At 39.4% G+C, this 20,606-nt stretch overlaps 1 protein-coding gene and 1 long non-coding RNA gene across 13 annotated transcripts in view; both read left to right on the top strand.

Moving 5' to 3' along the window:
* LOC124386174 (zinc transporter 9-like) overlaps window positions 1–14,794 on the top strand; it is a 29,148-nt gene extending 14,354 nt beyond the window's left edge. For 3 of the 12 annotated variants that reach the window (XR_006925853.1, XR_006925856.1, XR_006925860.1), the window contains 13 exons: window positions 193–288; window positions 2,166–2,221; window positions 2,336–2,593; window positions 7,703–7,839; window positions 8,064–8,110; window positions 8,790–8,857; window positions 9,293–9,395; window positions 10,893–10,948; window positions 11,056–11,165; window positions 11,262–11,301; window positions 11,386–11,457; window positions 12,537–12,644; window positions 12,785–14,600. Coding sequence is in view for 1 of the 12 variants with exons in the window: in XM_046849832.1 (XP_046705788.1) it covers window positions 11,148–11,165; window positions 11,262–11,301; window positions 11,386–11,457; window positions 12,537–12,644; window positions 12,785–12,987 (441 nt within the window). In the remaining 11 variants the exon portion in view is untranslated. Of the gene's footprint in view, window positions 1–192; window positions 289–2,165; window positions 2,222–2,335; window positions 2,594–5,620; window positions 5,803–7,702; window positions 7,840–8,063; window positions 8,111–8,789; window positions 8,858–9,292; window positions 9,396–10,892; window positions 10,949–11,055; window positions 11,166–11,261; window positions 11,302–11,385; window positions 11,458–12,536; window positions 12,645–12,784; window positions 14,601–14,708 lie in introns of those variants that run through there. The other 9 variants (XR_006925858.1, XR_006925862.1, XR_006925857.1 and 6 more) reach the window with 8 other exon arrangements.
* A 2,550-nt stretch (window positions 14,795–17,344) lies between these two features.
* LOC124386178 lies at window positions 17,345–20,132 on the top strand. The gene is made up of 2 exons (XR_006925866.1): window positions 17,345–17,692; window positions 19,199–20,132. It is a non-coding gene; the product is annotated as an uncharacterized LOC124386178 (long non-coding RNA).
* Window positions 20,133–20,606: the final 474 nt, after the last annotated feature.

Here is a 20,606-nt window from a genome sequence, read left to right as displayed (position 1 = left end):
GTTATAGAAAATTAATCATTTTTTTACCAATCAGACTTTAGAATTTAACCTCACCTTAGTTTTATATGTATTAATACCTGAAGTTACTGCTGCAGCTTTTTCTGAGTTTTGAAATACTATTAATTAATAGTGTTGGAATTGAGAGTGCAACTTGAGAATTGCCGGTTATTGATGTATTTTCCCTGTTTTTAGGTAACCCTTATTATGACAGTGTGGGTTCCCTCAGTGTGGGCACTTTGCTGGGCGTCGTTTCAGCCTTCCTGTATCGCACATATTAAAATGATTAAGGTGCATCAGTCTTAAAATACTTTTTTTTTTTGGGTTTTTTTTTCCCTTTTTTTTTTTTTTTTTTTTACACAAATATACAGTAATCCCTCACTTTACTGAGGTTTGAATCCCGCACCCCCCGATTATTTCATTGCATTTGCCGCCATGCCGAAAATGAGGAAAGCAAGGCCGAAAACCGAAACACCGAAAGAAATTATGCCAATTATTATTACCATTGCATTTATGGCTATGACTGTGGCATTTCAATTTTTGTTTCAAAGAATAAATCAATTACAAATTATGAATATATTTATTTATAGCACATTGCAACAATGCACAGGATAAAATAAATTAAAATTCAAACTTAAATGTATAACTTAAATGCACTCATGTGTACAATAAATAATAATGTACAGGCCCTCTGACCTGCTGAAAGGTTGTAAAATTAAATATGTTCTTTCATAAAAACAAAGTGCATTCAGAACAAGTGCAACTGCTTAAACATACAATACAACAATATCACTGGGAAACTTCCTGCCTTTTCAAAAACGTCCACCACAGACGGAGTGCGCATGCTCGGAGGGGTTTTGCTTTTCTGTGCCGCGTTTCTCTCATATTCAGCATATTGATCGGAATGTTTGGATTTCAGGTGATAAATTAAACCCGACGTGGAGAAAGTCTTTGCAGACGCACCCCCTCTTGAAATTTCGCCATTACATGTTTTGCAAACTGCTATCCGTGGGTCTTTCTCAGATATACTGAAATACGTCCACACCGACAAGCACGGTTTCTGTTTGCGTCATCACAACAAACTGTGTTTTTTCGGTGATCAAAGTCTTTCGGCCGAAAACCAAAAAAACAAATGCACTTTTGGGCCATTTTCGGCCAAAAATTTTCGCTTTCCGAATATTCGGTGCATCCCTAGTTTTGAGTGATTTTTGCCCTCACTTTTCTCCAAAACTTCAAGGTAAAATGAGAAAATTTAACAGAGCAATAGACCGGGACACTGAAAATAAGAAGTATTTGAAAGACTGAGCAAACCTATAAAGAAAAATGTTTTATAAATGTTTAAATATGGTGATTCAAATTACAATTAAATTACACAATCGCATCCTCATTTTCATTAATTGCATCTAAAACTACACTGCTCATGCTGCAACAAACTGCAACCCCGTGTGATGTTCCTGAGCTTTTTAATGTCATTTTAACATTTCCGCCTGAAAAACAAACCGCACGTAAACAATACATAACATCAGCACATCAGTAAATGCTGCTATTACTTCCAGCTCAAGTTATACGCCTTATTGTTTTTACAGCAGAGCCCCATGAAACGTGGATATTAATTAGTTAATATTAATATCCACATCTGCATTAATATCCACATTATTATTCATTATTAAAAAATAAGTTCAGAGATAAGAAGCCTGCTGTCTGTCTAGTGGTCGAGATATAAAACGATATCAAAACCAAACCACTGCCATGAATCTTGTCTGAATATTTATTTTAATATAGATATTGTTTTTGAGAATCGATAGAGTTATCGGCAAACACAATATTGCGATACTCACGTGTAAATAATTGATTAGGTGATTTATGGAAGGAGCAAAAACACAGAATAAAAAAAACGAGACGCAGATTTCTTTATGGTTACTGTTCCTTTCACCTTGTGTTTTGGATTTTTGAGCCAAAAAAATAGTGTAGTAGTGAAAAAGGTGCTTAAGTAGTAGAAATTGCTGAATTTTGTAACACTCTTTCATTGTTCTTGTTGATTTTGTTTGCATGTGTTAGTAATCTTTTTGCAGTATTATATGCTAGGGGCTCTGTGATAGTTTTTGCATTATCAGTTATCATGCATTCCATTATTTATTTTTATTGTTCTTTTTTTTTTTTTGATGAAGGCTCTTCTTGCACTGGGAATCAGTCAGTCTGTGCGTAACCCTGACGCTGGCAACCCGTGAGTAGAAGTACTTGCACACAAAGGATTTCAGTCTGAAGACTCCACAGCCGATGTGTAAGTAGTCCGATATGAAACAGGTGTTTCCTTATTTCCTTTATTTTTGTTTTAAAGGTACGACTTTTCCAACATGCGCTACAGAGTTTCCCTCATCAGCTGTGTGGGCATTTTCCTAGTGGGCGCCAGCCTGTCTTGGACCAACGGGATTACTGGACACACACACACACTCACTCCTCACTCACTCACTCACACTCTCACACACACACACACACACACACACACACTCACACACACTCTCTCTCAAACACACTCACATTCATCATCATTGACACTCTGGGAGCAGAGGTGGACCATCTGGAGAGAGAGCTCAAGGTACATCAGTCTTAAAATACTTTTTTTGTTTTCTTTTGTTTTGTTTTTTTTGGTTTTTTGGTTTTTTTTTTTTACAAATATACAGTAATCCCTCACTTTACCACGGTTCGAATCCCGGCCCCGGTTTACTGCGGAATTTACACACTCTCCTCTCACACAAACTACCAGACACACACTCGCACTCACACACTAGCACGCGCACTCACTCACACACTCCTCACGCACTCGCACACACTTGTGCACACACACTCTCACACACCCACTCACACATACTCTCACACTCTCGCATGCACACACTCACTCACACGCACACTCTCGCACTCACACTCGCTCGCTCACACTCCTCACTCACTCTCACTCGCACACTCTCACTCACTCACTCACTCACCAAATCTGGCCCGCGGTGTAATTATATTTGGCCCATGAGATCATATCAAATGTGTATTAGAGCTGGCCCGCCAGTATATAGCGCATACACCGCTAATACTACAAATCCCAGAATGCTTTGTTAGCGCGTTAGTCTAGACCGCTGAAAAACTCAGCACTGAATTTTCCCGGTGATTTACTGACCTTAAAGCCCAGAAATGCAGATTTAAACTGCTCAGTAATCCGTTTGTGGTTGACTTCGAAAGCACACCAACCAACCTCCAAATGGAGCTGATTGAACTCCAGTGTAGAGACACGCTCAAATCAAAGTACGACTCTGTGTGTGCTGCACAGTTTCCATGTTTCCTCCTCGACACACTGCTCCAACTCCGTGCCCAAGCTGCTCAAACGCTCTCTATGTTCGGCAGAAAATGAATGGGGAATTAAAAAGTATCGCGCCACGGCTCTGCCCTCGAGCGTCCGACGGGCACATATGGCATATCCACTCGTAGGTGATTCGGAGCCGGTCGCAACTATATCGCCACAGAATGTCACATTCGTGTGTGTGTGTGTGTGTAATATATATGTGTGTGTGTGTATATATATATATATATATATATATATATATATATATATATATATATATATATATATATATATATATATATATATATATATATATATAATTATATATATATTACATTACACACACACTTATGTATGTATATATAACGTTTATTTAATTCCAGACTGTTTAATTTCAGGCCCTGTTTCAGTAAAAATCTGTCCGGATATATTTGGACGTTTGGGACGGTTATTTGCTTCTTGCTGGATATGTTGTTGTTGTTGTTGTTGTTGGCCGCTAGACTGGTTTTGACCCACATACTGAGTCTGCCGCTTTCTGGTCTCTCCCACACTGTAGGTTCTTCTATAACTATATACATTCTTTAGGTGTTATTGACCTGTTGGGTCGCTTTAGAAAAGCAATTTCTAGTAATCCATGAACTATGATGAGAGATTTTTGATTGTAATTAATATAAACAGTTCTCTATAATGACTTTGTACTGCAATTTGCATGACAAGTGCTGCATTTTAGTTTCCATCACTGAACAGTAAACCTCAAAAATAATCAAACTATAACTTATAATCTTATATACTTATAAACTTATATAACTTATAATTATAACATATAATCTGTCACCCAGATGAGGATGAGTTCCCTCATGAGTCTCGTTTCCATCAAGGTTTCTTCTTCATATCATCTCAGGGATGTTTTTTCCTTGCCACAGTCGCCACTGGGTCACTCATTAGAGATCAAACATTTAAGGAATTAACATACACATGCCACTGTACTTTTGAGTGCTGAATTTATATTGGTTCATTCTTGTAAAGAGAAAGTGGAAAGAATGTTTTCTTTTAGTGTTTCTCCACCATCTCTAATATTTCTCACATGACCAACATAAGACACGTGTGACCTGCCTAATTGAACTACATAAATAGGGGCACTACTCCCACCATTATCACATTTCTGTACCTTATTGTTTAAGTGCGTTTATAATTCAATGATTTGTTTGGTTCAGCATGCAAAACCTCTTTTTACAGCCCAGGGGCCAGGAAAGATTAAGGTGGTAGCCATATGCATGTAAGTTTCCAAATATGCTCAAGTCCTTCAATAACTTTATAGAGAGCTATGAAGATAGCATGTGCAGTTAATACTGAAAAGTCAGTAGTGTTCTGTAAAGGGCATTCAGGCTCCTTAATTAGAGCAATTTGGGTTCAGCTGATCGGATTTAACCAGACAGAAGTGACTATATATTGAATAAAGTACCGTTTATTTTTTTTTGTATATTCGTTTAATTGTATATTTAAAGTATTTGACCATTTTTTGTTTTTGTTTTTGTTCTAATTGTGTTAACTTACACAAATACTTGCAAACTGCTGCGTTTACAAATAGACCTAGATGTTTATACATTTATTCATTATGCTTCTGATGACCGTACCCTGAACTATCTTTTTGTGGCATGTGTTACTTTTCTCGTACACACACACATTGTTTCCTGTATTTGTTTTATCTTTTGCAGGCTCAGCATAACCTTGTGGAGTCCTAACTTTCTCTTCTCTCCTTCACACTCACACACACTCCTCACTCACTCACTCGCACTCACTCTCGCACACTCGAACTCGCACACATCCTCGCTCACACTTGCGCACACTCGAACACACTCTCGCACACGCTAGCACACACTCCTCAATCACACTCTCTCACACACACACTCACACTTTCGTGCGCGCACACACACTCGCTCACACTCTTTCACACATACTCTCACACATGCTCTTGCGCACGCACACACTTCCTCACGCACACACACTTACTCTCACTCACTCATTTACACACTCTCGCTCTTACTCACACTCACGCACACACTCCCCACTCACTCGCACACACTCACGCACACACACTAGCACACACTCCTCAATCACACACACACACTCACTTACACTCTCGCGCACACACACACACACTCACACACACACACACCCACTCACTCACTCACATACTCTGCACACCCTCGCACTCACACCCACTCGCGCACACCCACTCACACTCGCACATACTCACTCTCGCACACACTCCTCACGCACACACTCGCGTGCACACACTTTCACTCACACTCTCACACACACTCATTTACTCACTCACTCACACACACACTTCCTCACTCACTCACACACTCCTCACTCACACTCTCACGCACACACACACACTCTCAAACACACTTGCATTCATCATCATTGACACCCTGGGAGCAGAGGTGGACCATATGGAGAAAAAGCTCAAGGTACATCAGTCTTAAAATACTTTTTTTGTTTTCTCTTTTAATGTTTATTTTTACAAATATACAGTAATCCCTCACTTTACCACGGTTCGAATCCCGCCGCCGGTTTATTGCGGAATTTACACACTCTCGCACGCACTTGCTCACGCACACACACACCCACTCACACACACTCCTCAATCACACTCTCTCACACACACTCACTCACTCACACTCATTTACTCACTCACTCACACTCTCACTCACACACTCTCACACACACTCACTCACTCACACACGAAATCTATTATCTATCAAATCTATCCAGCAAGTAGTTATTTGCTACTTGCTGGATATGTTGTTGTTGTTAGCTGCTAGACTGGTTTTGACCCACATACTGAGTCTGTCGCTTTCTGGTCTCTCCCACTCTGTAGGTTCTTCTATAACTATATACATTCTTTAGGTGTTATTGACCTGTTGGGTGGTTTTAGAAAAGCAATTTCTAGTAATCCATGAACTATGATGAGAGATTTGGATTGTAATTAATATAAACAGTTCTCTATAATGACTTTGTACTGCAATTTGCATGACAAGTGCTGCATTTTAGTTTCCATCACTGAACAGTAAACCTCAAAAATAATTAAACTATAACGAATCATCATTAAGTGTCACCCAGATGAGGATGAGTTCCCTCATGAGTCTCATTTCCATCAAGGTTTCTTCTTCATATCATCTCAGAAATGTTTTTTCCTTGCCACAGTCGCCACTGGGTCACTCATTAGAGATCAAACTTTTAAGTAAAATATTTATAGGGAATTAACATACATTCCAATTTCATAATCTCTTTCTCTGTAAAATTGCTTTAGTACAACGGCCATTGTTAAAAGCGCTTTACAAATAAAACAGAATTAAATTGTAGTCTGTTTTCTCTGGTCAAGCTGTAAAGATGGTTACTACTGGTTCTATTTTGCAGCTACAGATTGTTGTTTCTTCCAGAAGTTTCTGTTGAAGCCCAGTTTCCCATCACACACTAACAAGTACATGACTGTACAGTCTGTAAACTGAAACCTCAAGTCTTAGCACATTTTACTTTTATTGTGTCCTAAAATGAACTGAGGAAGTATGAACTCACTGTTCAAGACATTGGACTTTCTACCAGAAGGTCAAGAGTTTAAGTCCCAGCACAACCATGCTGCTTCTGGGCCCCTGAGTAAGACCCTGAACCCTCACCTGTGCCATCATTTACCTGTGATAATCATAAGTGTAAATCAGGGCATCTTAAATTATTTGATTTACACTTAATTTAAATAGAAGTACCGTATTTTGGTTTTTACTTTATAGTTGAATTGTGTACGAAATATACTGCAATATGGACATTTTTTCAATGTTTTTTTGTTTTGTTTTTTAACAAGTTCTCGTGTAAGGGGCATGAATTAGTTGCATATTTATTTGTACATTTTGTGAGTGATTTCCTGGGGACTGGTACATTTATATAATTAATGAGATATATGTTACAAATATGTTACAGATCATATGGTACAAATATCTTGGGTTTTGTTTCATTAATTACTTTTTCAAAGGGCTCATTCTTTCATCAGCATGAATGAAATGGCAGAAGTTAATTCGTTTAATATGTTTGCAGTGCATTACAGTGATAGTAGGCTACTGTTTAGATACAAGCTGTCTTTCGTCAAACCCCGTGTAGAATTCATTAGTTTCCGTGTTGGCAGCGGCGGATTATAGACAGGTGCGGTGTATTTATGTTCAAAATTTAAATCTTTGTAAAATTTAGCGGGTGCGGTTTATATTTGGTTGTGCTTAATAGTCCGGAAATTACGGTAGTCATTGCAACATTTTGACCAGTAAATTACTGCTGCCCTTTTTGCAAGAAGTCATGATGCATTGTATCTTTGTGCTTTTGTAGACTTGTCACAGAGAGGATGTTCCGGCATAATCTGTACAAGATTTTCCTGTACAAAGATCACCTGCGATCTCATCCTCACCTGCGACCTCATTCTCACCTGCGACCTCATCCTCCCTGACCATCACGGCAATATTATGGTAAACCACTCGGATTCTGTATCACTCAAACTACACACTACATTAAAATAGAGTATTCCAGAAATCTCCAGACATAGGTGGAATTAAACATTTTTATTCAAACTTTATTTGCAAAGAATACTTTTGCATGATTGCCATTCGAGGGAAGAAAAATAATGTGGGATAACTTTTGGAAAATTCAGTTCAGGTTTGATTGTGTGACATTTAGTGCTGTTTATATGCAGGCTGGCAGAGCGGATGTAAAGGCTGCAGCTTGAAGGAAGTCCCAATAGTAAGTATTTATGTCTCGGCTATTTGCCAGATAAAATTGTTTTCATGAAGAATCCGCTTCAACAGCTGTGGTAAAAGAAGGAAATTGCTGCAGCCAGACAGAAAATGTAACAATGATATAGTTGATAAAAGAATAACCAGTTACAGTGGTACCACCATTACGAGAGCCCTAACATACGAGTTTTTTGAGATACGAGTGCGCCCCACGCCTCAGTCAGCGTTGCTGATTATTTCTTTACATTCTCTTTTATTATGTTTTTATACAATATTTGCCATTATAAATACATTTTTCTTATTCAAAAACAACTTGGGTGGCATTTTGGGGGCTGAAACGGATTAATGGCATTTCAAATAATTTGGAAATTTGCTTTGAAATACGAGCAAGGTTACGGAACGAATTACACTTGTATGTCGTGGTACCGCTGTACTTTTGAGTGCTGAATTTTTATTGGTTCATTCTTTTAAAGAGAAAGTGGAAAGAATGTTGTTCCTTTAGTGTTTCTCCACCATCTCTAAAATTTCTCACATGACCAACATAATAGACACGTGTGACCTGCCTAATTAAACTACATAAATAGGGGCACTACTCCCACCATTATCATATTTCTGTACCTTATTGTTTAAGTGCATTCATAATTCAATGATTTGTTTGGTTCAGCATGCAAAACCTCTTTTCACAGAGTCAATCAAGTAATAGAGCCACTTTCCTCCAGGGGCCAGGAAAGATTAAGGTGGTAGCCATATGCATGTAAGTTTCCAAATATGCTCAAGTCCTTTAATAACTTTATAGAGAGCTATGAAGATAGCATGTGCAGTTAATACTGAAAAGTCAGTAGTGTTCTGTGAAGTGCATTCAGCCTCCTTAATTAGGGCAATTTAGGTTCAGCTGACCGGATTTAACCAGACAGAAGTGACTTTATATTTAATGTGTATTAGATTAAAGCAATTGAGTAAAACATGTGCACATGAGCGATTTACATGAAACATTTATCAGGCCTTTATGGAGTGCATCTGTGTGGTTGCTCCAAACAGCCTTTATTTCTCCATAAATAACCTAATTAGTAGTAAATCATTCCTAAAGTTATATGTGATGTCTTTGTCATCGTTGCTGATGCAGATAGATGAAAGGAATGTGTTTGTGTTTTGAGATTATTATTATATTTTTTTTTTCTTTGCTTTTCAGAAACGGACTGAATTTATTTTTTAAAGTTTGGGTGTGGATTCAGACTGGATCAGCCAGCATGTTCTCAGAGGCCACCCATTCTCTGGCCGATACCTGTAACCAGGTAATACACTCTTTTTGTTTTTCAATTGATGTGTTAAAGTAAAATAAGGGTGCAAGCAGCTTTAGATTATATTAGGAATATCTGTGATGAAGAAAAAAAAAAGACCGGTAAAATGAAGGTCTGTGCATCTGCAAGTATCTGGCGATACGATGATACAAAGGTTGCGATTCTGTAAGCAAGGCGATATATTGGGATGTTTCTTAATTTAGGAAAATAATATCATTTTAAGGAAAGCTATTATTTAAGACACAGTACCACATGCAAATCATAGCAGAAAAATAAATAAATTACACAATGGCATCCTCATTTGCATTAATTGCATCTAAAACTACACTGCTCATGCTGCAACAAACTGCAACCCCGTGTGATGTTCCTGAGCTTTTTAATGTAATTTTAACATGTTTCCGCCTGAAAAACAAACCGCACGTAAACAAAACATAACGTCAGCGTATCAGTCAATGCTGCTATTACTTCCAGCTCAAGTTATACGCCTTATTGTTTTTACAGCAGAGCCCCATGAAACGTGGATATTAATTAGTTCTTTAATATCCACATTATTATTCATTATTAAAAAATAAGTTCAGAGATAAGAAGACTGCTATCTGTCTAGTGGTTGAGATATAAAACGATATCAAAACGAAACCACTGCCATGAATCTTGTATGAATAGTTTTTTTTAATGTAAATATTGTGTTTTTGAGAATCGATACAGTTATCACCAAACACAATTTTGCGATACTCACGTGTATTTATATTTTCTTACACCCCTAGTAAAAAGTGAGTACCGTAATTCCTGGACTATTAAACCCACCCAAATATAAGCCGCACCCACTGAATTTTACAAAGATTTTTATTTTGAACATAAATAAGCCGCACCTTGGGAATAGCCTGACACCGCATTTGTTGCCAGTGCGAGTGGGAGGCAGGTCAAACGTCAGAGGAACCTCATCCATATTTATGTTGTGCTGCGGCCTGATTCAGTGGGTTCCTGATTTAGTATAAAGAATTTTAATGGTTAACTTTAACCCGTTCGGCAATTTCCTTGGTCTAATGTTATTAGGCTCAGTTTTTTGGTTTGAATCTTGTGAAACCGGGAAAAACCCAGGAAAAATCCATAAATTAGCTGCTTGATTGTTTAAGCCGCAGGTTTCAAAGCGTGGGGGAAAAGTAGCGGCTTATAGTCCGGAAAATACGGTATATTATTAATTAGGTGATTTATGAAAGGAGCAAAAACACAGAAAAAACGAGTTCCTTTCATCTTGTGTTTTGTTCCTTTGAGCCAAAATAATATAGTATAGTAGTGAAAAAGGTGCTAAAGTAGTAGAAATTGCTAAATTTTGTAGCACTCTTCCATTGTTCTTGTTGATTTTGTTTGCATGTGTTAGTAATCTTTTTTGCACTATTATATGCTAGGGAGTCTGTGATCGTTTTTGCATTATCAGTTATTATCATGCATTCCATTATTTATTATTATTGTTCTTTTTTTTTTTAAATGTAGGCTCTTCTTGCGCTGGGAATCGGCCAGTCTGCACGTAAGCCTGACGCTGGCAATTGGTGAGTATAAGTACTTACAAACAAAGGATTTCAGTCTGAAGGCTCCACAGCCAATGTGTAAGTAGTCCGATATGAGACAGTTGTTTCCTTATTCTCGTTTGTTTTAGGGGGTACAACCTTTCAAAATTGTTACACCGCACCGGGATGTTAATTTTCATCTTTTTAGAATGGCATCATTGGACTGAAACAACCTCAGCCAATGGAATCTCTACTCTGGGTTAGTGAGTGTTCATTCAACTTTATAGAAGAGTGCAGATAATTGTAACATTATCTTTATTAATATTCATATAAGTAATATCTGTTTGTGTTGCAGGCATTCTGCATTTTAGCAGGATCCTTTGTTTCAGAAGGAGGTAATCCTTCTTTGAAATTCTCCTTTAAATTTGAATATACAAGTAATATTAAGCATAGCTAAGCTCTTATGTTTTGTCCAACAGTAATGCTCACGATAACGATTTGTGAGCTCAGGAGGAACGCCCAAAAAATTGGACTCTCCTTTTACAAATATGGTAAGATATTTGATTTAAATGGTTCAATTATTGGTTTTTCAGATTTACCGTATTTTCCGGACTATAAGCCGCTACTTTTCTTCCATGCTTTGAACCCCGCGGCTTAAACAATGAAGCGGCTAATTTATGGATTTTTCCTGGGGTTTTTTCGGGTCACAAGCTTCAAGCCAATAAACTTGAGCCCCATAACATTAGACCAATGAAATTGCCGTACGGGTTCAGGTGAACCAATGAAACTCTTTATATTAAATCGGGTGCGCTCCCACTGAATCGGGCCGCAGCACGTCATAAATATGGATGAGGTTCCTCTGACGTTTGACCTGCCTGTCACTCGCACTGGCAACAGGAAAGGAGAATCATTCGTCACGCTGAAAACAACCGGGCATGAAAAAACGCACTTCACCTGTGTTCTGAGCTGCACGGCATCGGGAGAAAAACTTCCACTGATGGTGATTTTTTTTTTTTTTTTTTAAAGCACAACGATGCCAAAATATAAACTCTCGAGAGAAATAGTTGTGAAATAAAGAAATAGTTGTGAAAGGAAGGAGGAAGACGGTGAACAATGATTTTCTTGGTAGGCTACTGTTTAGATGCAAACCGTTGTAACGTGTTGAGTCTGGGTGAAGGAAGAGCTCGCTAACTCCAGAAATCATATAAGCACAGACAGGTTTCCAAAACTCTTGCTTTTTTATTTTTCTTGGCACAGTGTTACGGGGTTAGTCAAAGAAACTTAGAAATGAGCATCAGAAAATAATAAGGACATATTCCTCGCTCTTGCACACAAAGGAGCCACAATATATTTCACTCGTTACACCGTGTAACAGACACTGTCTTTCATTAAAGCCTACATAAACTTAATTAGTTTCAGTGTAGACAGGTGCAGCTTATTTATGTTCAAAATAAAAATCTTTGTAAAATTCAGTTGGTGCGGCTTATATTTGGGTACGTTTAATAGTCCGGGAATTACGGTAGTTTTAAACTTCTCTTTGAATATTGTGTATTTAGTTTTTGCATTTGTCAGGTTGTTTCCTGTTAAAGGCTTTTATGTACATTATGGCGTTGTTGTATGTGCGTTTCAGTAAAGCAGATTCGAGACCGGAATGCCAATGTAGTTTTGCTGGAGGATGCTGCAGCTGTTCTGGGTGTGGTGATTTCGGCAGGCTGTATGGGTTTAACCTCCCTCACGGGTAAATGCACAAATAATGAACCGATTTCTAGGCACATTTTCTTCTGATTGTTTCTTGAGTGTTTTAAAAAGAAAAAAAACAAAAAGAGGTCAGTTTTTTTTTTTATCTGGGATGTTGGAATGTCCGAACCATGACAACAGGACTTGACGACCTCCTGAACATCAGTGACGTAAGAAAGACGGTGATTATCAACAACGAGCTACTGAGACTGAAGGTAGACATAGCCACTTTGCAAGAAACATGCCTGGCTGAATCAGGATTTCTGAAGGAGAAAGATACACTTTCTTCTGGCAAGGTAAGAGCGCTGAGGAATGTAGAGAGTGCTGAGTGGGTTTTGCAGTGAGAAACACCTTGATGGAGATGGTTGAACCCAGTGACAAGGGATCAGAACGCCTGCTGAGTCTCCGTCTCCATACATCTGCGGGACCAGTTACACTCATTAGCGCTTATGCCCCAACCTTGACCTCCACACCTGAGGCAAAAGATTAGTTCTACACCAGTCTGAATGACACGATCAGTAACATGAACAGCAACGAACACCTCGTCCTTCTTGGCAACTTCAATGCCAGAGTAGGTGCAGACCATAATTCTTGTCCCTTCTGCTTGGGTTATTTTGGAGTTGGCAGGATAAATGAGAACGGGCAGCCCTTGTTAGAGCTCTGCTCTTATTATGGCCTCTGCGTGACCAACTCCTTTTTTTTTTTTTTTTGACGAAGCCACAACACAGAGTGTCTTGGCGCCACCCTCGTTCCAAGCCTTGGCACCAGCTCGATTTGGTCATCGTCAGACGCACAGGCCTTAAGCATGTGCTTCTCACTCGCTCATATCACAGTGCTGACTGTGACTCTGCTCATTCACTGGTACGCTGCAAGATCAAGCCGCTACCAAAGAAACTCCACCGCACCAAACAAGAAAATAAGCCACGCATTGACGCGTCGAAGATGCAACATCCAGAGAAGCTTGAGGTATTCACAAAGACTCTTGCCGATGCTCTCTCTGCAGGCTACCTATGCAACACGGCATCTGCATCATGGAATCACCTGTGTGTGGCAATTCAGAAATCAGCTTTTGCTACCTATGAGAGAAAGACATCTAAGAACCGTGACTGGTTTGAAGCCAATTCTGCTGAGCTGACTCCTGTTATTAAAGCAAAGCGTGCCGCCTTTGCTGAATATAAGCGCTCACCAGATGGGAAAAACTTTAAAGCACTTAGATCAGCCAGGAGCAAAGTACAGCAGACAGCAAGATGATGTGCAAATGAGTACTGGCAGGAGCTTAGTCACGACGTTCAAAAGGCAGCAGCAACAGGCAACACCAGGGGCATGTATGAGGGCATCAAGAAAGCTCTTGGACCAACTCGGAGCAAAACTGCACCCCTGAAAACCAGCAGCGGAGAGGTGATCACTGACAAAAACAAGCAGATGGAGAGATGTGTGGAATGTTGTTCGTCATGGAGAAGCAGCAAGTGCTGATAACAAAGCAGCAGAACAGTTTGTGCAGGACTTTGCAAAGTTTATTATTGAGGAAAACTATGTCTCTCAGCAAATCTTCAACTGCGACGAGACGAGGCTTTTCTGGAAAAAAAACTGCCCAACAGAACTTTCATAAGGAAAGAGGTATCGGTGGAGGTCGGGAACGGATTAATTGGTTTTCCATTATTTCTTATGGGATAATTACATTTGCTCTTCGACCTTTTCGCATTTCGACCAGTTTTAATGAACGGATTAAGGTTGATAAGCGCGGTACCACTGTATTATGCTTTTGTGGGCCACATTACTTACCTGATCAGTAACGTTTCTTCCTGAAATAAAGCACCGTTTATTTATTTTGTATATTCGTTTAATTGTATATTTAATGTATTTTACAATTTTTTTTTCTTTGTTTTTGTTCTAATTGTCTTTACTTACACAAAAATACCTGCAAACTGCTGCGTTTACAAATAGACCTAGATGTTTATTCATTATGCTTCTGATGACCGTACCCTGAACTATCTTTTTGTGGCATGTGTTACTTTTCTCGTACACACACACATTTTTTCCTGTATTTCTGTTTTATCTTTTGCAGGCTCAGCATAACCTTGTGGAGTCACTCACACTCTCGCGCACACACTCTCGCACACTCCTCACTCACTCACACTCTCGCACACACTCACTCGCACACACTCACGCACTCCTCACTCACACACTCCTCACTCACACTCTCGCACACACTCCTCACACACTCACTCGCACACACTCACGCACTCCTCACTCACTCACACACTCCTCACTTACACACTCCTCACACACACACTCCTCACTCACACACACTCCTCACTCACACACACACACTCCTCACTCACTCACACGCACTCACATACTCTCACACTCGCACACACTCCTCACTCACATACTCTCACACTCGCACACACTCCTCACTCACACACACTCCTCACACACTCACACACCCTCGCACATATTCTCACACTCTCGCGCACACACACACTCACACACACACTTGCACACACTCCTCACACACTCACACACACACACCTCACACACACACTCACAATCTCACACATACACTCTCACACACACACTCCTCACTCACTCACACGCACTCACACACACACTTGCACACACTCCTCACTCACACACACACTCACTCACACATACTCTCGCACACTCACACACACTCACTCGCACACACTCCTCACTCACTCATACTCTCGCACCTCGCACATACCTTCACACACACACTCACACACTCACACTCTCACACACTCACACACACTCTCACACACATCTGGCAGCCCACCCCTTCCATTCCTTTACTTCAGAAGTATATCTTCATTGAGATTTCCCCAAGCGCTTGTAGGAGAGCAAAGATCGAGAGGAAAAGCTGAATTCGAGGGTATCCTGTCCAGGGGACAGAAGGCAATCCTGCCCAAGCGACAGAATAAAACACTTCGAAAACACAACTTGTGTACCGGTTGTAGGACATTCAGCAGCTAAAGACTCCTGAAAAGTTGGAAGTCTGTATGCTGAAACATGGGGAGAACATCATTGACACCCTGGGAGCAGAGGTGGACCATCTGGAGAAAGAGCTCAAGGTGCATCAGTTTAAACTGTTTTTGATTTTCTTGTGTGGTTTCTTTTTTTTCTTTTTAGACCACAAAACTTATAGGGATTTGTTTTAATGGAGTTTTATGTTGAAATAATGAAATTAATTAATAAAAATATAATTATTAATTATGCAACGAAGTAAAATGTTAATGTACAGTACATGTACTCACTATAAATGTGATAGTGTACTGTATTTCTAATTTCCATTAACTTCATCTTACTATATTCTTGCAAATGCTTTCTGCGTGTTGGAGGATGAGTTACGGCATAAACAATAAAAAAAAGCATTTTTGTGGTGGCATCTGTTTATCGTTTTGGAAAATATCCACCACAATAAACAGGGGATTACTGTGTATAAGTATATATATCATATATACACTGATCAGGCATAACATTATGACCACCTGCCTAATATTGTGTTGGTCCCACTTTTACTGCAAAACAGTCCTGACCTGTGGAGCATTAACAGCATTAACTTCTTCAGCAATTTGAGCTACAGGAGTTTGGCTGTTGGATCGGACCACACGGACCAGCCTTCACTCCCCATGTGCATCATTCCTTCCTTGGACCACTTTTGATAGATACTGACTACCCACAGGAGCTGCAGTTTTGAAGATGCTCTGACCCAGTTGTCTTGCCATCACAGCCATTTTTCCTGCTTTTTACACATCAACTTTAAGAACAAAATATTTACTTGCTGCCTAATAAATCCCACCCCCTAACAGGTGCCATGGTGAAGAGATAATCAGTGTTATTCACTTCACCTGTCAGTGGTCAATGTTATGCCTGATTGGTGTATATTCTACATTTACAAAATTTTTTCCTGTATTTCTGTTTTATCTTTTGCAGGCTCAGCATAACCTTGTGGAGTCACTCACACTCTCACACACACTCTCACACACACACTCCTCACTCACATACTCTCACACTCGCACACACACACACTCCTCACTCACACACACTCCTCACTCACACGCACTCACACACACACTTGCACACTCACTCGCACACACACACACTCACACTCTCGCACACACTCACGCACTCCTCACTCACACACTCCTCACACACACACTCCTCACTTACACTCCTCACTCACACACACTCTCACACACACACTCCTCACTCACACGCACTCACACACACACTTGCACACACTCCTCACTCACACACACTCTCACACACTCACACACACACTTGCACACTCACTCGCACACACTCCTCACTCACTCACACACTCACACACCCTCGCACATACCTTCACACACACACTTGCACACTCACTCGCGCACACACACACACTCCTCACTCACACTCTCACACACTCACACACACTCTCACACACACACTTGCACACTCACTCGCACACACTCCTCACTTACACTCCTCACTCACACTCTCACACACACACACACTCACACACTCACACACACACACTCCTCACACACACACCTCCTCACTCACACACTCGCACACACTCACGCACTCCTCACTCACACACTCCTCACACACACACTTGCACACACTCCTCACTCACTCACTCACACGCACTCACATACTCTCACACTCGCACACACTCACGCACTCCTCACTCACACGCACTCGCACACACTCCTCACTCACACTCTCACACACATCTGGCAGCCCACCCCTTCCATTCCTTTACTTCAGAAGTATATCTTCATTGAGATTTCCCCAAGCGCTTGTAGGAGAGCAAAGATCGAGAGGAAAAGCTGAATTCAAGGGTATCCTGTCCAGGGGACAGAAGGCAATCCTGCCCAAGCAACAGAATAAAACACTTCGAAAACAAAACTTGTGTACCGGTTGTAGGACATTGAGCAGCTGAAGACTCCTGAAAAGTTGGAAGTCTGTATGCTGAAACATGGGGAGAACATCATTGACACCCTGGGAGCAGAGGTGGACCATCTGGAGAAAGAGCTCAAGGTGCATCAGTTTAAACTGTTTTTGATTTTCTTGTGTGGTTTCTTTTTTTTTTCTTTTTAGACCACAAAACTTATAGGGATTTGTTTTAATGGAGTTTTATGTTGAAATAATGAAATTAATTAATAAAAATATAATTATTAATTATGCAACGAAGTAAAATGTTAATGTACAGTACATGTACTCACTATAAATGTGATAGTGTACTGTATTTCTACGAATTTCCATTAACTTCATCTTACTATATTCTTGCAAATGCTTTCTGCGTGTTGGAGGATGAGTTACGGCATAAACAATAAAAAAAAAAAGCATTTTTGTGGTGGCATCTGTTTATCGTTTTGGAAAATATCCACCACAATAAACAGGGGATTACTGTGTATAAGTATATATATCATATATACACTGATCAGGCATAACATTATGACCACCTGCCTAATATTGTGTTGGTCCCACTTTTACTGCAAAACAGTCCTGACCTGTGGAGCATTAACAGCATTAACTTCTTCAGCAATTTGAGCTACAGGAGTTTGGCTGTTGGATCGGACCACACGGACCAGCCTTCACTCCCCATGTGCATCATTCCTTCCTTGGACCACTTTTGATAGATACTGACTACCCACAGGAGCTGCAGTTTTGAAGATGCTCTGACCCAGTTGTCTTGCCATCACAGCCATTTTTCCTGCTTTTTACACATCAACTTTAAGAACAAAATATTTACTTGCTGCCTAATAAATCCCACCCCCTAACAGGTGCCATGGTGAAGAGATAATCAGTGTTATTCACTTCACCTGTCAGTGGTAATGTTATGCCTGATTGGTGTATATTCTACATTTACAAAATATTTTCCCCCTCTCTCTCTCAGGCCTACCATTAGAGTGGTTTGTTTTGGACGACCATTTCCCTCTGTTTACAGACATTATATTTTCAGACAATGTGTCCTCTCACATATGCAAACTGACCCTGTACTGTCACACACACACACACACACACACACACACAGGCCGAGCAAGACACGTTTTGCCTCTTCAAATAAACCAGAAAATTCCCCCTTTTCATAATATATCAAGTGAATCTGGTATAATGTTACATAATGTTTGACAAATTGAGAAAATCGATGTCAAAGTATATAGATAATGTTAGTTATTGATCGATAGTTATATCTAATGAGAAATGTACTTTTTCTTTTGTTTGAGATTTTACTGATAAAAACAAAGTTCATGCATAATGGGAGTCTAATGTGTATTTAAAATGAGTGTATTTGCATATTTGCTTTTCTGAGCACAGAAGGATGTTATTTATGCTGATAACTGGTACATACTGGTTTACATATACATTTTGGTTTAGAGTTACATTTTCCTGTGCTCATATTTCCCATATGCTCATTTCTGCAGTAGAATTGTGTATAACTCCAATAAGCAGGGTGGCTGGAGCCTGACTCTTTAGTGTTTTTTCTCATTCTTATTTCTTTTTCTATTCTATTTAAATTTGTATTTATTTTTGTTAAACCAGCAACGCAATCCAGAAGTGCGGCACGTGGATCTGGAGCTCCTGTAATGCTGTGAGGGAAGTGCAGCATCTGTGTGGCAGAGAAGAAGCCGGACAAGTTGAAGAAGGTTTAGGTGGTTGTGCAGCTCTACTGAACCAGCTCTGAACCACCATCCACAAAGTCTTACTTTTCATCATTACCACGTCATTGCAGCGCTTCCTCAATCCACACGTCTGATACTTCTGTCAACTGATCATGCAAGAAGGTGTTCCGTTAGGTCCGAAAGAGTTCATAGATGACAATAACAAAAGAAGGTTGTGAGTTTAAGTCCCAGAGCTGTAAAAGCTGAGAGTCTGGATAAAAGTTTGCATTTGCAAAAGAAAGACATTAATGTACAAATACACCATCTTTCATTATGTACTATTAATACAGAGGTCTTCAAGAAGTTTTAAATTCAGCATATCTATAGCATATATGTGATTACCACAGACTACATGTTTCTGTGTTGTAAGAAATAAACAGAAAACCATTTACTCAAAAGTGACAATGGAAGTCTAATAGCTGTGTTTTTTTTTTTTTTTTTTTTTTTTTTTTTTTTGCCCAATAAATATTTACTATGCAGAACTACATGATTGAAATCTACCACAATTACACTTTAACTGTAAATGTTAAAAAGTGATGTATATAGAAAGCAAGCGCAAAAGTCATCTGGTTAATACAGAATCTTTCCATCTAAAACAACTAGCATTTCTGAATGCAGGAGTTCATACTGATTCATTTACATATAAATAAAAATTAATTGAATCATTTGACAGAACGACTCCTTTATAGGAGAATGTAAATGTTTTTTTGTTTTGTTCTGTTCATTTGTCTGCAAAAAGAAATGTAAATATATATTAGTTTGTGGTAATCAAACATCTGTTACTTCCATTGAAATAAATGTCATTCATAATTTGAGCATGTGCATCCCTTTTTTAAGATAAAACGTTTGTAGACACCTGACCATAAGATTCATGTGCTTTTTGAACATCCCATTCCAAGATTTAGTTTGTAATTACAGTTATAATAATCTTCACTTTTCTAGGGAGATGTTCCACTAGATTTCGGAGTGTGCTTGTGGAAATGTTTATTTAGCCACAGGTCTGTTAGTAAACTCAGGTATTGATGTAGATGATGTGAGGAGGCTTCTGGTGCAGTCAGCATTCTAATTCATCCCAAAGGTGTTCAACATTGTTGAGGTCAGATCTCTGTAGCAGGTAATTTAAGATCTTCCACTCCAACACATAAACCATGTGTTCATGGACCTGGCTTTGTGTACAGGAACATTATTGTGATGGAACAGGTTTGGGTCTCTGTGGGAATCATTTATGTACATATATATATTGGATCAACCTTTGCTCTGAACATTAGGTTCTCATCTTCTGACATATA

This window comes from Silurus meridionalis, chromosome 5 (genome assembly GCF_014805685.1).
Source record: "Silurus meridionalis isolate SWU-2019-XX chromosome 5, ASM1480568v1, whole genome shotgun sequence".
Taxonomy (NCBI): Eukaryota; Metazoa; Chordata; class Actinopteri; order Siluriformes; family Siluridae; genus Silurus; species Silurus meridionalis.
Note: the sequence above shows the minus strand (reverse complement) of the source record. Positions and strands in the feature narration are given on the sequence as shown.